Raw genomic sequence first — 19,940 nt, forward strand, 5'->3', positions numbered from 1 at the left:
ATCATCAAACCAATCTCAATTAGATTTTACAGAGGCCTGTTTCTTTCTTGGACTCGTCTCAACAAACATTGAAGAATCTGGTCTCCTTCTCTGTACCACCCTTATTCCATTATGTTATTAACTTTTATATATATCTCGAAGAAAAAATAAAAATTGAGAGGAAAATCCTAGTTATGACGTACACATTGTGAGACTTGTCACAAAGGATGCTCATTTCAGGGATTTCAAAAACTCATGGAACCATTTATTCTTTAATTGGCAGAATATAAAACATGAACTTCTCATTCGGTTAGAGTAATTTACATTGAATTTTTTTGAGCAAACTCCTACTTTCCTATGGTTAATTTGATGGAATGATACTTAACACTGAAATTGATATTACATGTATATGTTATTTCATGCATTATGATGTTGTAATTAAATGGTTACTACAATTATGCTATTCAAATGAAACATCACCATGTATTAAATAAAAAGCCCTTTTCTTTATTAAATGCAGGTTATAAATACAGGTTGAAATTAAATAACTACGAAAAACATTATCAAAAATACTACCAACAATTGGCACAATATCAATGCATAGACTGTTTATCATAGGCCAGATTTACATTGGATCATCATACACAAGTTAAAATATTTACTTCTATAATGTATCTATGTTGACATCACATTATAAACAACAAGATGGTTTTAACATGTAAAGCATAGAAATATACATACATAAATGCACACACATATTCAACATTTATATTAGCATGTTTTAACCATTTCAATATGTATGATTTTCAAAAATTATGATTACTGTGTATTACAATTGGTGTTTTCTGAAACAAAAGAACTAGAAGAATATTACCTTTCTTGGTCTCTATCGTATGTGAGTTTGTAATTTTCCAAATACAAAAAATGTTCAAAAATGTTCGTAAAGATATAATTTCTTCGTGTGTTTAGATATAAACAATCTTGTTGAAAAATAGGGTCAGAACTGTTTTCATGTCAGTTTGACAAAATGTGCTTATTAAAAATTAGTTTTCCTCTCAACATAGTAGTTTGCCATTTAAATATAAATTCTTTTAATTTCCATGCTGCCCAATTTAGTTATGGTGGAGTAAATGAAAAAGAGGATATGACACACCAATATGAATATCTCACTAAAACACATGAAAACAGGATTATCTGAGCCTTACCCTGAAAACATTGTGTAATCAGATAGGGAATTTGGATTTCTTTGGCGACTAGATTGGCAGGTAGCAATGGCTGATTATACTTTGGTAAACATGTGTTGCTGCTTTAATGGAGAACTGTGATACTGTTGACAGAGAAGTGTCAAAAATAAATTAGTTTTTTTGATAACGATAAGGATGAAAACATGAGAGAGGGATGAACTATAAGCAATTAGTGAATTTATAGGAAACTATTACTAGTGCAATACATTTACCCAACATAGATAGAGCACATGAAATGCCAGCAGCACAAAAATATAACCGTCTCACCTCTGCTTCTTTTTAATGATTATAATTCCTCAATATTTTAACACTTTATAAATGTTTTCCTCATGAGGAATAAGATTTAGTAAAAAACTTTTTTAAAAAAAGCAACTTCACCTTGCTTCCATGGTCCCCATTTCATGAAAATTATCTTTAAACTAACAATCATAAGCTATCTGAAAATTATTTAGATTTTTCTAATAAAAATGAATTTTCACAAATTGCGTCTAAGGAAATGAGTTTCCACTGGTTGACTGTATTTAACAAAATTCAAGTTTTAAGGGTGTCAGATGAATGTTCCAAGCATATATCACTCTATTAACATGTACAAAGTCATATAGTAACAAACCACAAGACGTCAACTTTTAAACAAAATACAGCTGCATCCAGTATAAAAAAAGATATCTTATCTACACAGTTATCAAAAGTTATAACCAGGACTGAAGTGAAGTGATAACAGTGAGCCAATACCAGATTTAATATTGATGTTAGCATGAGTAGTATAGACAATATTTTTATATTTTATAATTCCCATGATAGCACCTGCACAATGAGCAATTTCAATGTGGTTACAATAGTTATAAATACAACTGCATACACATATTCCATTGTAATTATACCTCATCATCATCAATATCAAAATGGTTGTCATTATTGACATGCAATTTAAACTGACTGATAAAGTACCGATTCAATATTCTGTTCTATATTGAAAATGTTCCAAAAAACCAAAACAACTCATCAGCTTTCTTACACAGAATATTTAATTTGTAGGAGGCCCCAACTGCTGTTTGATACAGACATAATATTGATTATACTATTTTGTCCTACCAGTACTTCTTGTTATATTTATGTCATTCTTTGATGTGTGTAATGATAAGCATTTCATTGCCCAGGAACTTAAATGCAGACACAAATTATTTACACTCCCCAGAAAGTGAGGGAGGAGACAGTTGAGAGTGGTCAGCTAGATCAGAAAGTAGTGGACAGAGAGTCTGTGGTACAGTGCATTATCAAGCAGAGACAAGATTAAGAGTGGTTGAGTCTTGCATAAAACAATCACTGGAAAGAAAAGAGGATGTCATCTTCATGGGGAGGAGACCAGGCTTGATTTAAAATATGCAGCTAGAATTTTTGCTTTTGTACCTATGTACCCTTGGTATATAACAAGATGACTGTACTAGATTTTCATTTAGAAAAATAAAATATGTATTTTAAACATTTGCAAAACTGAAGTTCATGAATTATACCTTTATATTCATAAAAATAACAACGTTATAGAATTTAGCACTGTTACAGGACAATATTTATAGAAATATTGGATCACCAATAAACAAACATGCCCACATCAACTGATAACGATAGTGTACCTATTTCTAATATTATTCAGTAGTACACAAAACTTTGGTCTCCTACAAGTGAAACATGCATATAATTATTTAATTAAGTTACTGCCATGGGTTTGTCAGCGTTTACTTCTGATATCCAGTTTTGAAGTAACTTAGTCAGTTACTTTTTTTCAGAAAAGTTACTGACGAAGGGGAACTTTACCTTCACCTTATTCTAGATTATATAACTTGCAATTTTTTTTTTATTAATGACTATTGAAAATTAACATTAAATTATAACAAACCTCTTCTGTTTAAACATAAAAATATAGAGGTATCAAAATTTTGAAAAAGTTACATAATATGTATGTACATAAAGATTAACGATGTAATTTTTCTGATTTTATGAAATCCTAATTTTGTTCATTATTGTTGAATAGTGCAGAAAAGAACTATTAATTTCTTTACTCATTAAAAAAGTTACAGTACCTCTTACTCAACCTTATAACTGTTGGTTGTAACTGCATTACACATAACTCATTACTTCGGAACACTGCTCCTATTTGTGCATAAAGTGGAATTCAGAACACAAATTCAGTCAACCAACCAAACATTGCCGATATCACTACACTGGTACAGTCAATAGCAAAAGTAATAGTAGGTAAATTGCTCATTACAATGTTCATTCAATCTGTGTTCAATCTAAACTGTCTAAGACAACTGTGCATTAGTGTCAGTATATACTCTAATTTGTTGTAGCTGAAAGTTGGATATGATAACACGAAGGAGTATTGTGACAAAGCTCTCAATCTTACATGGACCAGATGAGACATTTATGATAACAACAAATAGTACATTAAGTTTTCCTGCACCTATACATCAAAAGTTGCTCATTTACAAACACTATCAATTATCTAAAAATTAATATAAAAATAACAATCTAATAAAACTGTTACCAAAAATAAGTGCAAATAAGTATCAAAATGTTTGCCGAATTACTTCCACAGGTCATATACAGTATGAATTCTATCAGGTTGGCAAGTTACAGCAAACATTTGGAGTTATAAATATTTCTTATCAAGTGGGGTAGAGCAAGAAATGCTTTCACATGCAATACAGTGCTTGGAAGTATATATGCATGACAACCCTTATCAAAATATTACATACTATCAAAGTTGTTAATTTATTTCTTACCAAAATCTTCAGATAACATATTAGTGTTATTGCTGTAGTTAAACCTTCATTGCTTAATGAGGATCATCTACAAACTAAACACAAATGTACAAAACCTGTACATTACGTATATTTACTTGCATATATGCAGGAAAAAAATCCTGAGCAGCAGAGAGATAATAAGTGTAAGAATAGGAACAGAAATGATAAAAGAACATGAGAAAGCAGGAAATCTTGGTAAGGAAAAAAGAAACAATAATAATTACATAATAAACTTGATGAAATAAATAATAAAAAAATATCAGTGTAAGACATAAAGAAGGATACCACAATTCTGCGTTAGAATGTTATCAATCATTACCTGACCTAAAATGGAAGAAATTACATGCTGAAATTTGTTTGGCTGTAGAAATAAAACCTGAGAAAAAAACCAAATCACATCACCATATTAAAATAAAACACCCTTTCACCCTAGCAAGATTTAGTTTGTGTGATGCAAGTTCACAGTAGCAGAACTGCTGAAAATGCATTCCACTTTAGTGAAGGTTCCATGGAGAAGCAGGCATATTTAGTTAGTTTTGATTTAAACTTGCACATACTTTGAACAAGCAATTGACGGATATTCTGGTAATTATATCCAAACTTATAACAGGAGGATAAACATCTTTTTAAAAAAATTAAAAGCAACTTGCTGTTTTATTGTAGTATTCTTTATTTTAGTCCCTGTTCTTCTACTTTTGGCGCATCATGATGATGATGAGGATAAGCAATGATGAAATGAAATTTATGATGGGACATACAAAAGGAGATCTTATTCCCAGGCTGGGATTCAAACACAAGAACTTTGGTGGTGAGATCAAGTGTCAAGCACTTTATATGTGATCAGCCACCCAAGATGGGTCAACAATTTGCCTTTTGCTCTTAAAACAAAATTGAAAAATGTAAAAAAAAATATTTTTAGTCTATAATGTGTTTAAAAAAGAAACAGAATCCATCACTATCATGAACGTTCCTTCTATGATGCAGTCAATCAGATATTTCCAAATTTATTGTGAATCACAAAAAATGTAAACATGCCAACAACTGTGCACAAATTCTATGCTCTCTTTCTGATAACTAGAGCCCGGATTTATAAGCGAAATGCATATTCTTTTCCAGACTTCTAATGGTAAGAAGAAAGGTTATACTTCATATTACATACCTTGATGAGCTATTTAACTAAGCTTGAAAGTGCTTATAAATGCTTATTTCTGCAGGAAACGGTTATGCTTGCTTATTTCATGATTTTGGTTTAAAATAGCATATTTTACCCAAATCTGTCATATTTCAATCCTATTTCAATAACACGATGGCATCGGGATGACAAGATCAATGCTACTAAATAGCCGCACAAGAGAAACGGCATCCAAGAAAAGATACAGTACATCCAAAAAAATTTTGCAAATTACCTGATATTATAACACAGTTGAAAGCTTGAAATAATACATTGCAACATTCACTTTCTCTTATTGATGAAATTTCAGTAACGTTGTCTCCAGAAACTCACAGTGTTCGTAAAATTGTGTCCCACAAGCTCAGTCAGGAATTACTGAAAAAACCCGGTTACAAAACAGTCAAATTTATAAAAAGATTTCTAGTGAAGAAACAGACACTGAAGAGGAATTCACCAAAGAAGAACTGTGGTGTTTTTCACATGCGCCTGTGATGTCATGCTACGTGGAATTTACAAATCATTATTCACTGACAGACGCAGTAGCTTCACACAAGAAATCTCTTGATGACCTTCCTTACATACTGTAACAGCTTTGAGTAACGTAAGAGATCTAATAAACAAATATTTTTTCAGATTTTCCTGCATTTGTTTATGCTTATTTTTTTTCATTTTTTGTGCTTATTAACTTGCTTATTTTACTGTTTGATTGTGCTTATAAATCCAGGCTCTACTGATAACTATATCAGAATACATACTAACTAATCACTCAGGAGTAAACATTAGTCATCATCATCCTTCGCCATTTCCTGCCTCTGGCTGGGTCGGCATTGGAGTAACATTAGTACCACTCAATATATTACACCTATGAGAAATTTTAAAATTCAACAAATTTGAACAATTAATAATGTGATACGAAATCAATAATCCAAAACATCTTTCAAAGTCAACTAGCATTATACAGAAGGCTGATCGGGCTATATCCGACCGATTTGGCAATGCTGCTGCCACCCGTGTACTTGCACCAGAAACTTGAAACCCGTTATGAAACCAGTGCTGTGTCTGAGCTTGTAGTTGCCGGAGCGTCGTATTCTTGCTAGTGAAATGCCGCAGAAAATTAACCGTTATTGGGAAGGTTACATCATGGCTGTTTTCCACGCACATTTTTCGTACAACTGAATAGTGAAACACTTGTCTGGAAAATAGTTTAACCATCGGAGTGACCACATCTAAAGATATCGTGGCTACGCAAACACAAATGGTGCTCATGCAGAAACATTGGCCAAAAAAAGGGACCCGTTTGAGGTTGCCAGAGAGAGTGTCCCCTGAGGTGCTTCGTGGGATTCGGGGAATTGCAGTCCAGGAGAATCCACCACCCTAACGTGACACGGCCCAGAGGTTCAATGTAGTGCAGTCCACGGTCAGCAACGTTAGTCATTGTCGTCTCAGCCTGCGGTGCGTACGTAAGGGCAAGGTTCACAACCTCCTCTCGCGCCACATTGCAGAACGAAAGAAAAGACACTTGGCAGGGTCAAATTGGAAGACAGTTGTCACATTGGATGAGGCCTACATCTATCTTATGCGTAATGGTAACATTAGGGCAATTAGATACCGTGACACCTCTGGCAAGGGACGTACCGAGTTTTACCGCCAGTGCCGAGAACGATTCCCGCAGGGAATCATGATTGTCGCCGGAGGGGAAGTTGAAGATATGTAAGGTGGAGAATAACATAAAGGTGAATGCTGCTTACTTCCAGGAATCCATTATGGTCCCAATCAATCGGACAGACATCCCTCGTTTGTGCGGATCCACATGGACAGAGCATCCAACCAGCACCACCGCTAGATTGTCTCTCTGGTTTTATCAGGACATGGAGTATGAAACAGGAATCCATGTTATTCCCTTTCATGACATTCCTGTCAAAAGCCCTGATGCCAGTCCAACGGATTTCTGTGCATTTGAACTGTTAAAACGACATCTACAACATCGCTGACCCCGCACGTTCACGGGCCTATGGAAAACCTGTATGAAAGAATGGGATGGAATTCCTATGCCTGTGCTCCAACGTAGTTTGTTGCAGTGGAAATTGCTATGTCGGGCGATAGTCCATAATGCTGGTAGTCTCATAGAACACAACCGGTGGTGGCGGCACGGCTTTTCATAGGGTAAATATGCTTTACATATTGGTCGGATATAACCCGATCAACCTCTGTAAAATACATGGAAGCGCAAACTCAAGGAAATGAGATATAAGGAGTATAGTTACAAGTAATTCACAAGTTTACACAATTTACAGCTTCTTCTGAACACATACTAAACTTCTGTCAGAAGTTGATATTATTTTTATCAAAGCGCTTATTGATTATGTACATTGGACACAATGAATGGATGGAGTCTAGCATTGTTAAGTCTACATATGGACAGAAAGTTACTTACACATACTAGTTTTTCAAGAAATAATAGATATATGCATGTACAGTCGTGGAAATAAATACTTCCGCCATATGCCTATTGGTATTAAGGCTGTATGAGGGAAGTATTTTTTTCCATGACTGTACACACACAAACCATGATCACAAATTGAATCAAGGAACACAAGTACTAAACTCAAGAATGAAACTTTTGATTCAAGCATAGTCATTTTCCCATCATGTAAATAACTGCAATGTTAGGATTCAGGCACTTACGAAGGTCGATGTTCAGACATTCAACAGAACATAATGTCTACACTCAAGTCATAACAAGAAGTACACTGCTCTTATGAAAACTAAAGCAAAGCAATATACTTGTTATAATGGTTATGAGCAAATTTAGTAAATTCAAGGTGGTTCTTGCACTACTTGGGCTACTATGTTACAAAGTTCCTAGTGTTTGAATTGAAATTATGTAAGAAAAACACTGATTTGGATAATAGAAATGTGTGTGAATAAAAATTATGCAGTAGATGAGATTTGCATCAGCAATTTCAGTTGTTTCCATTACAGGGCTGAACATGTCGCCCACAATTTTAATTTTCACAATGGACACTCATAGAATCCAGCAGAAATATACAACTCGCCTTTTATGTGTCACTTAACATGATTGTACAATTTTGTGGACGCAACCCTTCACAATCCAAAATGGTTGGTCGGAACATATAGGTGAAACAGTGATTCATAAGTTACTGGTGAAAAAGAGCTTGAAACCCATTGCCAAGATGGCACCATATGTCAAAATTAACAATGGCCTTCCTAGAGGAATTTTTTGGAGAACGGTTGATGTCAAAAGGACTGTGTCCTCCCAAAAATCTCCTGACTTGCGTACCCACACACCAGAAGCGTGCGGTAAGGAAAGGTGGGGCAAGCGCCGCTTGCGTTGTTTTTTAAAACACTTTTGATATCTTAAGTGTGTTTTTCAATGCCTTTATATACCTTAGAATGGAATTTATTTACCATAAGATATTTACATTACAGAATTTTCATTTCCCCTATTTCCTGTTCTATTGGCTTGAAACATAAACTGGCTGCACCATTGACGATGCTGGGCGATGCGGCACGACTGACCGCGTTAGCAAAGAGGACTGCTCGCCTTTCTCCCCACTTTTCGAGTGACTTATGCAGTTCTTGCATGGTCACTGTCGATCCCCGTTCACGAAGACAAAAGACCGAGGGCAAGCGACACCAACCCCGCATCTGTCTTTGGCAAGGGTGTTGGAAAGAATTCGTCCACACTGGCCACAAGGTTGCTAACTTCCAGAATTTTCTGTGCATCCATAGCACCACCTCACGTGGTATGAATTTCATGTTCGAAACTCTATAGTAATTAACAAATTACATTATGAAGTTAGCCAGTGATCACCAGTCGTGTGCTATTTATAAGAAATAAAATCACAGCCGGTACTTGAACATATCCGTCATGTAGTCAGTTACTCGGAAATATGGAGGATATGTAACACTGCAGGTACGGTGAAAAGGAAGAAGCGTGAGTGCTGCAGATGCGTGTTGTTTTTTACTGTGATATTGTGCTGTATTTTTCTGTTCTTTGTGTAGTGTTTTTTGTACCTGATGTAAAAGTATGATTCTACATTGAAAATTTCCGCCATGGTTGACATACTAGACGAGCCATCGATTTGCAGTGTTGCAGGTAAGGACTTGATTATTAGGGACCTTCTTTCAAAACCATTCAGTTCGAGAACATAAGGTGAAAGGTTGGAGCTTGTGAACTATGAGCGACTGTGTCCTGAATTGTTCATAACCAAACCAACTAAGAAAGATGGGAAAGTTTTCATTAGGCAGTTTAAAACATCTCAGTACAACAATACGTATTATCTGGTTATGTGGCAGCAAATATCTTAATAAATTATTTTGTTGGCCATGCGTTTTATTCAATACAAATGTAGGACCATGGAACTCAGAGGCGTGCCCAAGGGAGGGGGGTTGATGTGGGTTATAACCCCCCTTTCGCCAAGTATTCCTAAAAAAGAACGTCAAAGGTAGGAAAATATGACAAAATGAGGGCTGACTACCAAGAAAAAGTATACATAACCCCTTCCTTTCGAAAATTCTGAGCACGCCACTGATGGAACTATATAGGCTACGGTGAGTGACTTGAGCAATTTTTATAATGCAGTGCAAAGACATGAACGTTCACAGAATCACATCTGCGCTTGCATCCAACTGAAGAAAAGTCATGATTCATAATTCTAGCCAAGTAAGAAACCGAAACCCGTCCGTTTATTTAATATCAAAACTTTATGCTAATAGGATGTTTCTTATTTTCAGGGTTAAAGAAGAATGTAATTTAATTTACAGTTGTCCTCAAATATCAGGTAAATCATAATTTTCTTCATGTTTGGAATTTAAAAGTTATATCGAAAGGCTGTTTTCCTTCTTTAAAAACCGTGCAGCGAAGATTTGATTTTACGGTATGTATGCACATCACACACTCAAGCCCGATACATCACCATTATGCACATTATTGTAAATGGGGATGTGTGTAGGCCTATATTATATTTGAAATTGTTATAATTAATCAAAACGAAAAATTCACTTATCGCTTGCCTATTACGAAAGGTCACAGCACGCCCCTGCCACGCACACTACAAGAACTAAATTGATTGATCTGTTTTATTTTACTTCACTTTTCTGCTACTTTTGGCTAATTGCAAAAATGAGAATGAGTGATGATATGGTTAAATTGATGAAGGGAAAATAACAAAGAACACCCATGGCCAAGCTGGGATTCGAACATGGGGCCCCTACAAGAACTAGAAAAAAATGCTACAAGAGTTATTGCAAAATCAGTGTAGGCTTCTATACAAAGCATCATCCAGCATGCTGAAACATGCTCACACCTGTATTCAAGTTCAAGGTGGACAATTCAAGCATTTGTTGAAGGTTGATGTTGAGGTTGTTCAGTTAAATACATAATAAATAACTTGAGGTTAGTCATTGTGAAATAAGTATATTAATGTCAGTGTATATTGCATAGATTCCATAAAGCAAGTTTGATGTGCATCTTAAATTGATCACCTGTTACTTTCAAGGAGGGATGACAGGAAGTGACAAATCTTCCACATGAGTGTTGTCCACCAATAGCAAACACAAATACTATGTGTATTGCTGGGTCAAAAGGTTCATTTGTGACAACTGGTGAGTTTCTGTCTATAAAATTGGATCAGAGGTGGTTTAAAACATCATTAACGAGTACTTCTCTAAACTATTAGTGAGAAATGGACATAAATAATGGTAAATTTTAGGGTCAAGTAAGGTCAATTGAGGTGTCTTATATGCTTATTTTGCTTTTCGTAAAAGAAGGAGAGACTGATGAATAATAGTATCAGATAATGATACAGTTGCTCGTATTACAACAAAAGGAAATTGCACAACAGTCTTCTAGTTCAGCCAGAAGGTATTAACAACACTTCAGAAGACTATTGAAATATACGCTGTATTCTTATTGCAATTTGGGCCTCCCCGATGGCGCAGTGGTAGCGTCATCGCCTTGTAATCAAGGGGTCCCGGGTTCGATACCCGGTGGAGGCACAAGTGGTTCGGATCCCACTTTAAACTGTAGGTCCAGTCCCGATTAGCCTTACTGTGCATAAAGTGGACTTAAAACAACAAATCAATCCAAATCAATCCAATCTTATTGCAATTTAACAATAGACACCAAATAGCCTACATTATCATTTTCCAGGTCACTGCTGTACAACAAGACAAGAAGTATGACTCCCAAATCATAATAAACAGTTCATTACATAATGAGACACACAAAATATATAAATAAAAATGTCAAGAGATTCTTTACAGTCTTTTAAACATAGGTATAAAATTTTAATGAATCCCAGCTTGTATAATATCAGAAACAATACTTACCAAGAGAAGTCTTCAAGATCAATATAAATATACCTAACCTGTGAGGTGCAGGCTCTCTGGTCTAAAGTTTTTCCAGCTTTCTGCTTGAAAGAAGCAGAAAGCACCTCCAGCTTTAGGCCACATATCAATTTGTGTTCTAGGTAGACCTTTGAGTGCAGAAAAACCTTTTTATTTACAAAGGAAGTGTGGCAACTAACATTGAAAATGGCAATGTGCTTATACGTGGGTTGGGAATTTAATAGTGGCAACAATGCTGTATACACCATGAAACTAAACCGATGATTCTCACTTATACCACATGTTAGTTTGATACCTAAGCTACGTCCCAGTAAATGGACTCTTCCTTCCAACACTAGGTGCATGTGCAGTGACAAGAGGAATAGAGTATCGTTAAGTTGGCGGTCTAAAGTTGTGTAATCAGAACACCACCAATGTGACAGTTATGGTGATACTAGTGATGACTGTGATGGTGTTATTTTAACAGTTGTGCACATGCTGGTGACTACATTGAAGGGCTGTAAAAGTTTCACAGAGGTATCTCTTTTCTATCATTTGAGAATAAATAGTTGCCACTATTAAATTTCCAACCCATGTACTTTATTACCACTGTGGTTGAGATACTTAGCACCGAATAAATTGGTATTATTAGTTAAAAACATCATCTGCATTATTAGAAAGTTACCATGTATCTTTTCGAGAGCCAAGTACTTATTCACAAAATAAGTCCCAGAGAAACCACCTCAGAAATTAAGTGATAGATAATGATAATTTCTTATCATTTTTTTTAACATGCTACTGCTAATAACAGCTCACTCTGTAACGAGACTAGTATGAAAAGAGTGGTAATAACAGGAAGTTGGCTGCAGGGTCTTGAAATGACACGTACAAAAACCTAAGCATGGTAACGATGTGGAAAACTTCTTCCTGTTAGATGAAAACCCGTTACATACAAAATTTGGCATGGTAATGTTATTTGAGCAGTTCACACATGACACTTTAGCCATTTTAGAGCAACGAAAGCAGGACATTCCGATGTCAGGAGATGTCTGTTCACACTGATCTCTTTGCTGGATAATTTCTTTCATGTCTTCATTTGTTTGCTTCGAGGATGAGTCACAATTTAATTCCTCACAAGGTAGTGAAGCAGTGCTGTTTGCTTCTGCTATGAAGCTCCCTTCATATTCGAGAGTTGTTGATATGTCTACATTGGATGTTTCTGTTTTATCACTGCTACAAAAACATTCACTTTCCTGAAAAAAAAAAGAAGTTCTTAGCTGCAACTGTCCATGTTCACTTTTTACTCATATAGTCTAAATGGGACTAGGCCTACAGTTTAAAGAGGGATCAGAGCCACAGTGTACTGTGTCTCCACTAGGAATCAAACCTATGGACTCTTCAGTAGCACAACTTAGGGCCTAATGTTGGGGGCAGGGGCAGAATGTTAATCTCAGGTTTCTGAAGGATAAAACCCCTGCAAAGTTATGCCCCTCTTGATTACAAAGTGCCAGTATTAGCACTTTTTACATTGTGCTATCAAGGATGCAAAGTAACATACTAGTGGGGCAGATTAAGTACAGAAATTTGATACAACTGACCCATTAAATTGTACAACTAGTGCAAAATAAACATTGGACAAAAGTATCTTGAACGTATTTCATAAATTATATACAACGTTGTATGTATTTACAATAAATCCTCCCAATATTGGAATTAGAAAAAAAAAAAAAACCAAGCCGTAAACCATACAAATAGAAAGCCTCAAGAGGCTATTGGCGTAGGAAGATTACTGAGGATTGTAAGAATATGTTTCTTTCAGCACATGGAGTTTTCACATTTTAAAGCAGTAGTTGGTAATTTGACCGTATTTCTAAGGTCCCTTTAACCTACCAAATAAGTTTCTTGTGAATGCTTTAACACATTTAAAATATCAGCACTCTGCCATGAAAACTTAAGTGGAAAACAGTCTGCTGGAATGTGATGAACTCTTTTATCTCAGCTCGGTGAGGTTGGCCAATTGCAGAATGGTGTTCTCCTTCAATCCACAAGGCTGCCTACATTTTGGCAGGGAAATCTTCGATGACTGGGACCATTAATGGACAAGAATGATTTTTCAATTGCATTTGTTACATAGTTAAGAAATGGTATACTGCATGATTTCAATTACATTTTCTTTGAGGAGGATAAAAACATCCCTAGCAGGGATAAAAAAAAATATATCTTGCTGGGGATAATTTTTTTGTATGGGGAAAATATTTCCTGAGAAATCTATTGATTTGATATTTGTTATATTTTTAACTTACTCTTATCAGTGGTAGAATGGTTCAAATTTGTCTTTGCAATGTTGACTAATAGGTTTGCATCCTCAATATCATATATTTTCTTTATGTGAACACCAATTTCCAATTACGGTATGTATGAACTTATTTTCCAGTATTTTCAAATACTAAATGCTGTCATAAATTACTTCCTACATGTTATATTTCACTTTGTAGAGTTCTGATGAAATTTGCCATTTAGTTTAAATGCAAACATAACACTTTACAAAAGTTATGCAACCCTAATTTTCATCAATAATAATTTACACAGAGATTTTTTTGTGGGGGGAAGGATTGTTTTGTCCTCTTTATGCACAGTAAGGCTAATTGGGACTGGACCTACAGTTAAAGTGGGATCTGAACCACTATGTGCATTCACCGGGTATCGAACCCGGGACCCCTTGATTACAAGGCACCATCGGGGAGACCCTCTATAAAGATTTGTCTGATGCCATGTTAATCTGTGGTTTTCAATCTATATTGATCATGTGTTTAGGCATTTACATGTGATGAGTGAAAAAGTGCATAGCATACCTAGCCATATATAATTTTCGTTGGCATCACTAGCAGTCTAGTATTTTGTCAACAAACCCAGATAACATGCATCTAAATATTATATATACACATTTACTTGAAAAATCATAAACCACAACTATGCGCATAAACAACAATTCTGAGTTGCACCTGGCTATCATGGTTTGACTTTCCTATGCTCCATTTCCGGTTGTACTGATATTGTGGGAGACATATAGAGATGCCTTGTTTGCCAATGTAAGTAGTGTTGCTACATGAACCAAAATTTACAATGAAAACTAAAATTTCGGAGAAAAATTATGATTAATGATTTTTCATGTGGTTTCATGGTCAGTACTTAGATACATATATGTTGTTTGCATCTGCAAACAAAAACTCTGGATGCTAGTGTTGCTGAGATGATATAACACTCACATGGTTCTTTTTTACTCATCACATATAACTGCTATTTCCAAACCCACCAGGCATTGCACACAACCAACATTGGTCATAAACCACAGATTAGCATGGCATCAATCATGAAACTCTGAATTATGGCCTGTGATAAAACAAATCATTTTTCCTCCCCCAAAATTAGCATTCTGGAAAAAGTATATCTCAGACTTTCCCCATTCATTAATATATGGAGCTTCCTGTATAGAATAAAGTGACAATGCACAGTATTAAATCGGCAAGGCTTCAAGATGCTAAAAGCTACTTACAGCTTTCCAGCTATTAGTGATTAAGTTAAGAGTTGCATGACTTTTGAAACATGCTGTATTTGTATTTCTTATCTTTTTGTGTTGCTTTTCTGCCAATTTTGGTTCCTTACAATGATAAGGATGAGTAATGATTAGATTAAATTAATGAAGGGACACTTACAAAGAAGGTCAAGGCTGGGACTTCAGGGGAGAGATTGAACGTTGACCAGTTAATGTGCTCTGCCACTAAGCCAGCAATCAGTGTTAGCTCTTTCATTTCTTCTCTAATAATTATTTTGTATGGCTTTTTTCAAATACACAATAAAGTACCCTCTTATGAACTTTTCCAACAACTAGCCTCTTTTCAACCATTAAAATCCAGTGTAGGTTAGGGTGTGAGGGATATGGTTAGCAGTCTGAGGCTGGTAATGTACATCATTTTACAAAATATCTGTAATAAACAGCTAGACACAGATACCCTTTGGAGGAGACTAAGTCATACCTCCGTATGTTCAAAGGTTGGTTGACAAGAAGCTGCTCGCCTTCCTATTCCTACAGTACTATTGCTAAAGTATTTGCTTACCCTTTCGCTTGGTGATTTATTGAGAACTGGCATGCAGTGTACTGCACTGACTAATTCCGGTTCTTCGAGTTCTCCAAGTGGTTCTGGATTAGTCTCTGATAAAATCTGCCTTAACCAATGCCTTACATGTGGAGGCCTGTCTTCACTGTCCTTCAAGTCTTTGTAGCAAATTCCAGAACTCTGTAAAATTGCAAATAAATATGCATTTTAATTTAAACTATTCCATTTCAAACACCATACCCAATTTTACGTTCCTGGATTTTATATTTCCTGAATCGTATGATTTTTATCTACAAACTTGTTGCAAAGGGTCTTACAATGTAAAATTTTGGAACATTTTATAACATGTTGCTTTATTTGGATCAAGAATATACGTAATCAACAGGAAAATGTGAAATCTGAGAACGTAAAATTAGGATTCCAATGCATAAATCAGGGTTGGATATGAAATTTTAACCAATATGTAATTACATCAAGTTTACTGATAATGATAACCAAGACATACAGCATAAATCTTCAAGGGACATCCATTGGTTATCCACAATGTGCAGGAAATCTATGCCTTTGCATGCTCAATGAAACAACAGTGACATGCTTTGTGTAGGTGGTAGATGTCTTCAACGAAGGTATACAAAAATTTGTTTCCCCATATATTAGGTGCCCCATCAATGGTAATGGCTATATAGATATATAGAGAAGTAGCTTATGTGGAAGGATTCTCACAATAATAAAATTGTGACAAATGAATGTGCCTTTAAAATAAAGGTTCCTGCAACTTACTTTATGACTAGCCTTAATATATTCCATGTGGTGTAATAATGACTCTCCTCTGAGCCAAAACACCAACTCATAACTTGAGTGAAATAAAGGATATAGTAACAATCATCAGTCATTTAACCACAATGTGGTAATGAAGAGCAATGTGAGTTTTCATACAGCTTTAATGGTGGCTGAACCTTTGATAGTCCTAAGAATATCAGGTTACACAGTAAGATGATTCAATTAATCACATTAATAAAATTTGGGAGTAAATGCTCAAATTGTATGAGAATTTAAAATAGTGTAAATGATTTGAATAGCTCAGAGCCAATATGAGGGCAATTATTAAGTTTTGATCCATAGCTTCATATTTGATTACACATTAAGTTACTGCATTGTTTGCAGGTTAATAGTTTCAGTCTCAGAATTATTATTTCATAGCTATGAAGAAGTGTGTGCAAAATACCCTCAAATTTGTGCCTACATATTGTTAAGGATATGACACGTAACTTCAGTAATTTGGAGAAATGTGTCTATGGAAATACAAGTTAATTATACCCAACATGGTTCAAGGTGGTATAATTTCACAATTGTGGGGTTGTCTAGTCAGTAGGTTATCTGACTGCCATGCAGGAGATCGATATCTGATGACCTCAGAGGAAATTTTTGTAAGGTTTACCCAGCTTGTCATGAGTGGGTACCTGGGGATAAGGGTGACCTGAGCAGCATGTTGATGATCATATAACCTACATTGTGGCCAAAACTGAGAATGTGTACAACTCTATCATCATGCTTATGTGCCTTCATGACACGCTGCAATGCATATGGAACAGCTTTAATTTCCCTTCTTTTTCTTCTTTCAGTTTGTATTACACTTATATTTCAGCAAGTACAAATTTTGTTCATCAGATTAATAATGTAACCAATACAAAAGGGCTTTTGCAGATAATGGTTTTATTCGTTACCATTGTAGTATTTTTTTTTAAATAGTGAGGAACATGTCAATATTTCGACAATATGTATTCTTATCAAAGCATGATTCGTGAGTTCAAGAGGCATTACAGTCACAATGACGGTCTTTCACGATAACTAATCCAATTTATTTATTATGTCATTGTATTCCAAGTTCCAATTATGGTAACTACTTAATAGTAAGCAATAATTGCGAGTAACTACCTGTAATTAGCATTACTCAAAAAACTAAGTCATTACTTCCAGACTATGTATTACTATGTCTACTGAAGTTTGTAAGTGCATTTATTAGATACAAACTACTTGTTACAAGCAAGTGATAGTGACAATTTGGTGGTGATCCAGCCATGAGTAATTAGTACAGTGGAATGCATAAGTATTGTATGGCAAATTGTCAAAATTTTTGCTTATAACCAACAATTATGTAAAGACTCCTAACTATACTGATGTTGATGGAAAGGTTGTTAGCTAAATAGCGGGCATTTTGTTTGTTCTTGAACCCCTCACTGTGTAAAACAAGGTAATAAAAATTGGCACCCAATTTGCTAGGTGATATTTATGCATCCCATTATATCAGATCCTAAACTTCAAGACCAATGAGCGGAAACCAGACAAAAGTACAAATTTTTCATTGTGAGCGTTTAGAATTAAACAATAGTATTACTGCTAGAAGAAACTGAAGGTTTGCATACCTGAAATTCTCCTACGGGAAGGCTTGTGGATTTCTTTATAGCACCCACTTGATAGGTGCTGTCCAAACGAGGAAAGCCAACTTGAATGTGAACTGTGTCCTGATACGCATTAACAGGAGCCACTGATTTGTACAGCCACATGTGGTCCTGGTTAGCTTCTTGGTAATCTTCAACCCTGTTAATGATGAAGATAAAATATACATAAAGTTTCCAGTAACTATTTACATTGATTGATTGATTTGCTTTATTTTATTTCACTTCTTGTGCCACTTTTGGCTAATTTGCAAAGATGGGGATGAGTGACGGTGTGATGAAATTGATGAATGGACACTCACAAACATCCATACCCAGGATGGGATTCAAATCCAGGACCTCTCGCATCACAGCACGATGTGCTAACAACTCCCCCATGGGGACGGTGACAGTAACTGTTAACAATAAAGCTGCTCCTGTAATGATGAAACTTTGTAGATACGAACTTTTACACACAATTTCACATGTGTTTTTTTCAAGATTTATTGTTCATAGACCCCATACAAGGATAAGTGAACATGTACTAAATGAAGGACACACTATTAGAAACATAAAAGTTTTTAAAAATTAAGAGAGACTATAAAAAGAATAATTGTTTTGCTATGTTTTGCTACTTTTAAGGAACTGCTGACAAATAGAAATTAAGGAGGCATTAAAGATAAATGGTTAAACATAATTAAATGGTATCTTATAATACCATTCCTGTCTTTCACCCACAAAAGAAATGGAAGATAGTCAATATGACTTTTAGTTTTCAGTAATTTAAATGTAAATTCAAATCCAAAAATGTAAAACGTTTTTGACAATTAATTGTTAATTTAAACTTAAAAAAAATGTAACTGTTATTATTTAATTGTTTATCCATCTCTTGAAGTTTATTTGTTTTAACCTTTTATCAGACCGCCACACAGAATTCTGAAAATGGGCACAAAAATCGAAATTCCTACTTGAAAGCAGAGCCTTTAAATCATTAGTTCCCTGTAGAACAATGACAGTTTCATCCAGGTGTTAACTTAAATGCTCCCAACTTTTGAAAACCCCTAAAAACAATCTGAAGTTAGCTCCTAACAAAAAACGTTCTGCAGCAGTGTTCATCTCCTGATTGGGTGCAAAATGGTGTCCCTTCACAGGTTTTATGAGTTGGGGTAGGAAAAGGTAGTCTGACAAAGCCAGATTGGGGTAATAGGGGAGATCATCAAGACATTGAAAGCCCAAGTCAGGCAGTTTCAGCTGTGTTTGCAATGCTCGATGATCAGGCTCATTGTTGTGAAGGAACAGAGCTCCCTTTTTGAGATTTCCACGGCGTTGATGGTTCAGAATCTCCTTCAGTTGGGCGAGTTATGATGTGTAGTGCTCTGCATTAACTGTCTGGCCCTTGGGTAGGTAATCTACAAGTAACACGCCATCCTTATCCCAGGAAAATGAAGCAAATACCTTCCCTGCAGACTTTTGTGCTTTGAACATCTTAGGGCAAGGTGAACCAGAGTGCTGGCATTCCATTGACTGTTGCTTTGTCTCCTGATCATGGTGACATAAGCAGGTTTCGTCCATGGTAACAAATCTTGACAGGAATTGTTCGGCATGTTCAAAATGGAACATGATTTTCCTGAATGCCTTCATCCTTTCGTGCTTTCGGTCCGTGAACAGATTTTCGACACCCATTTCTCTGAGAGTTTATGCATGCGCAGATCAAAGTGAATTATGATACCAATGCGTTCCCATGAAATACCCAGTCTGCGAGAATTGGGTCATCAATTTGAACAATGATTTGCGGAACGGTCACTGTTTTTGGTCTTTCTGCACAGGGGCTATCATCTGTT

At 35.5% G+C, this 19,940-nt stretch overlaps 1 protein-coding gene across 1 annotated transcript in view; it reads right to left on the reverse strand.

Moving 5' to 3' along the window:
- Nucleotides 1–463: 463 nt before the first annotated feature.
- The window catches only part of LOC145978575 (uncharacterized), a 44,427-nt gene continuing 24,950 nt past the window's right edge, over nt 464–19,940 (reverse strand). The window contains exons 5-7 of the mRNA XM_083111281.1: nt 18,088–18,262; nt 15,665–15,844; nt 464–12,802 (exon numbers count right to left, since the gene is read on the reverse strand). Coding sequence (XP_082967407.1) covers nt 12,362–12,802; nt 15,665–15,844; nt 18,088–18,262 — 796 coding nt within the window. The 3' untranslated portion in view covers nt 464–12,361. The remainder of the gene's footprint in view (nt 12,803–15,664; nt 15,845–18,087; nt 18,263–19,940) is intronic.

The sequence above is a fragment of the Lepisma saccharinum genome, chromosome 1 (assembly GCF_977018435.1).
Source record: "Lepisma saccharinum chromosome 1, izLepSacc3.1, whole genome shotgun sequence".
Taxonomy (NCBI): Eukaryota; Metazoa; Arthropoda; class Insecta; order Zygentoma; family Lepismatidae; genus Lepisma; species Lepisma saccharinum.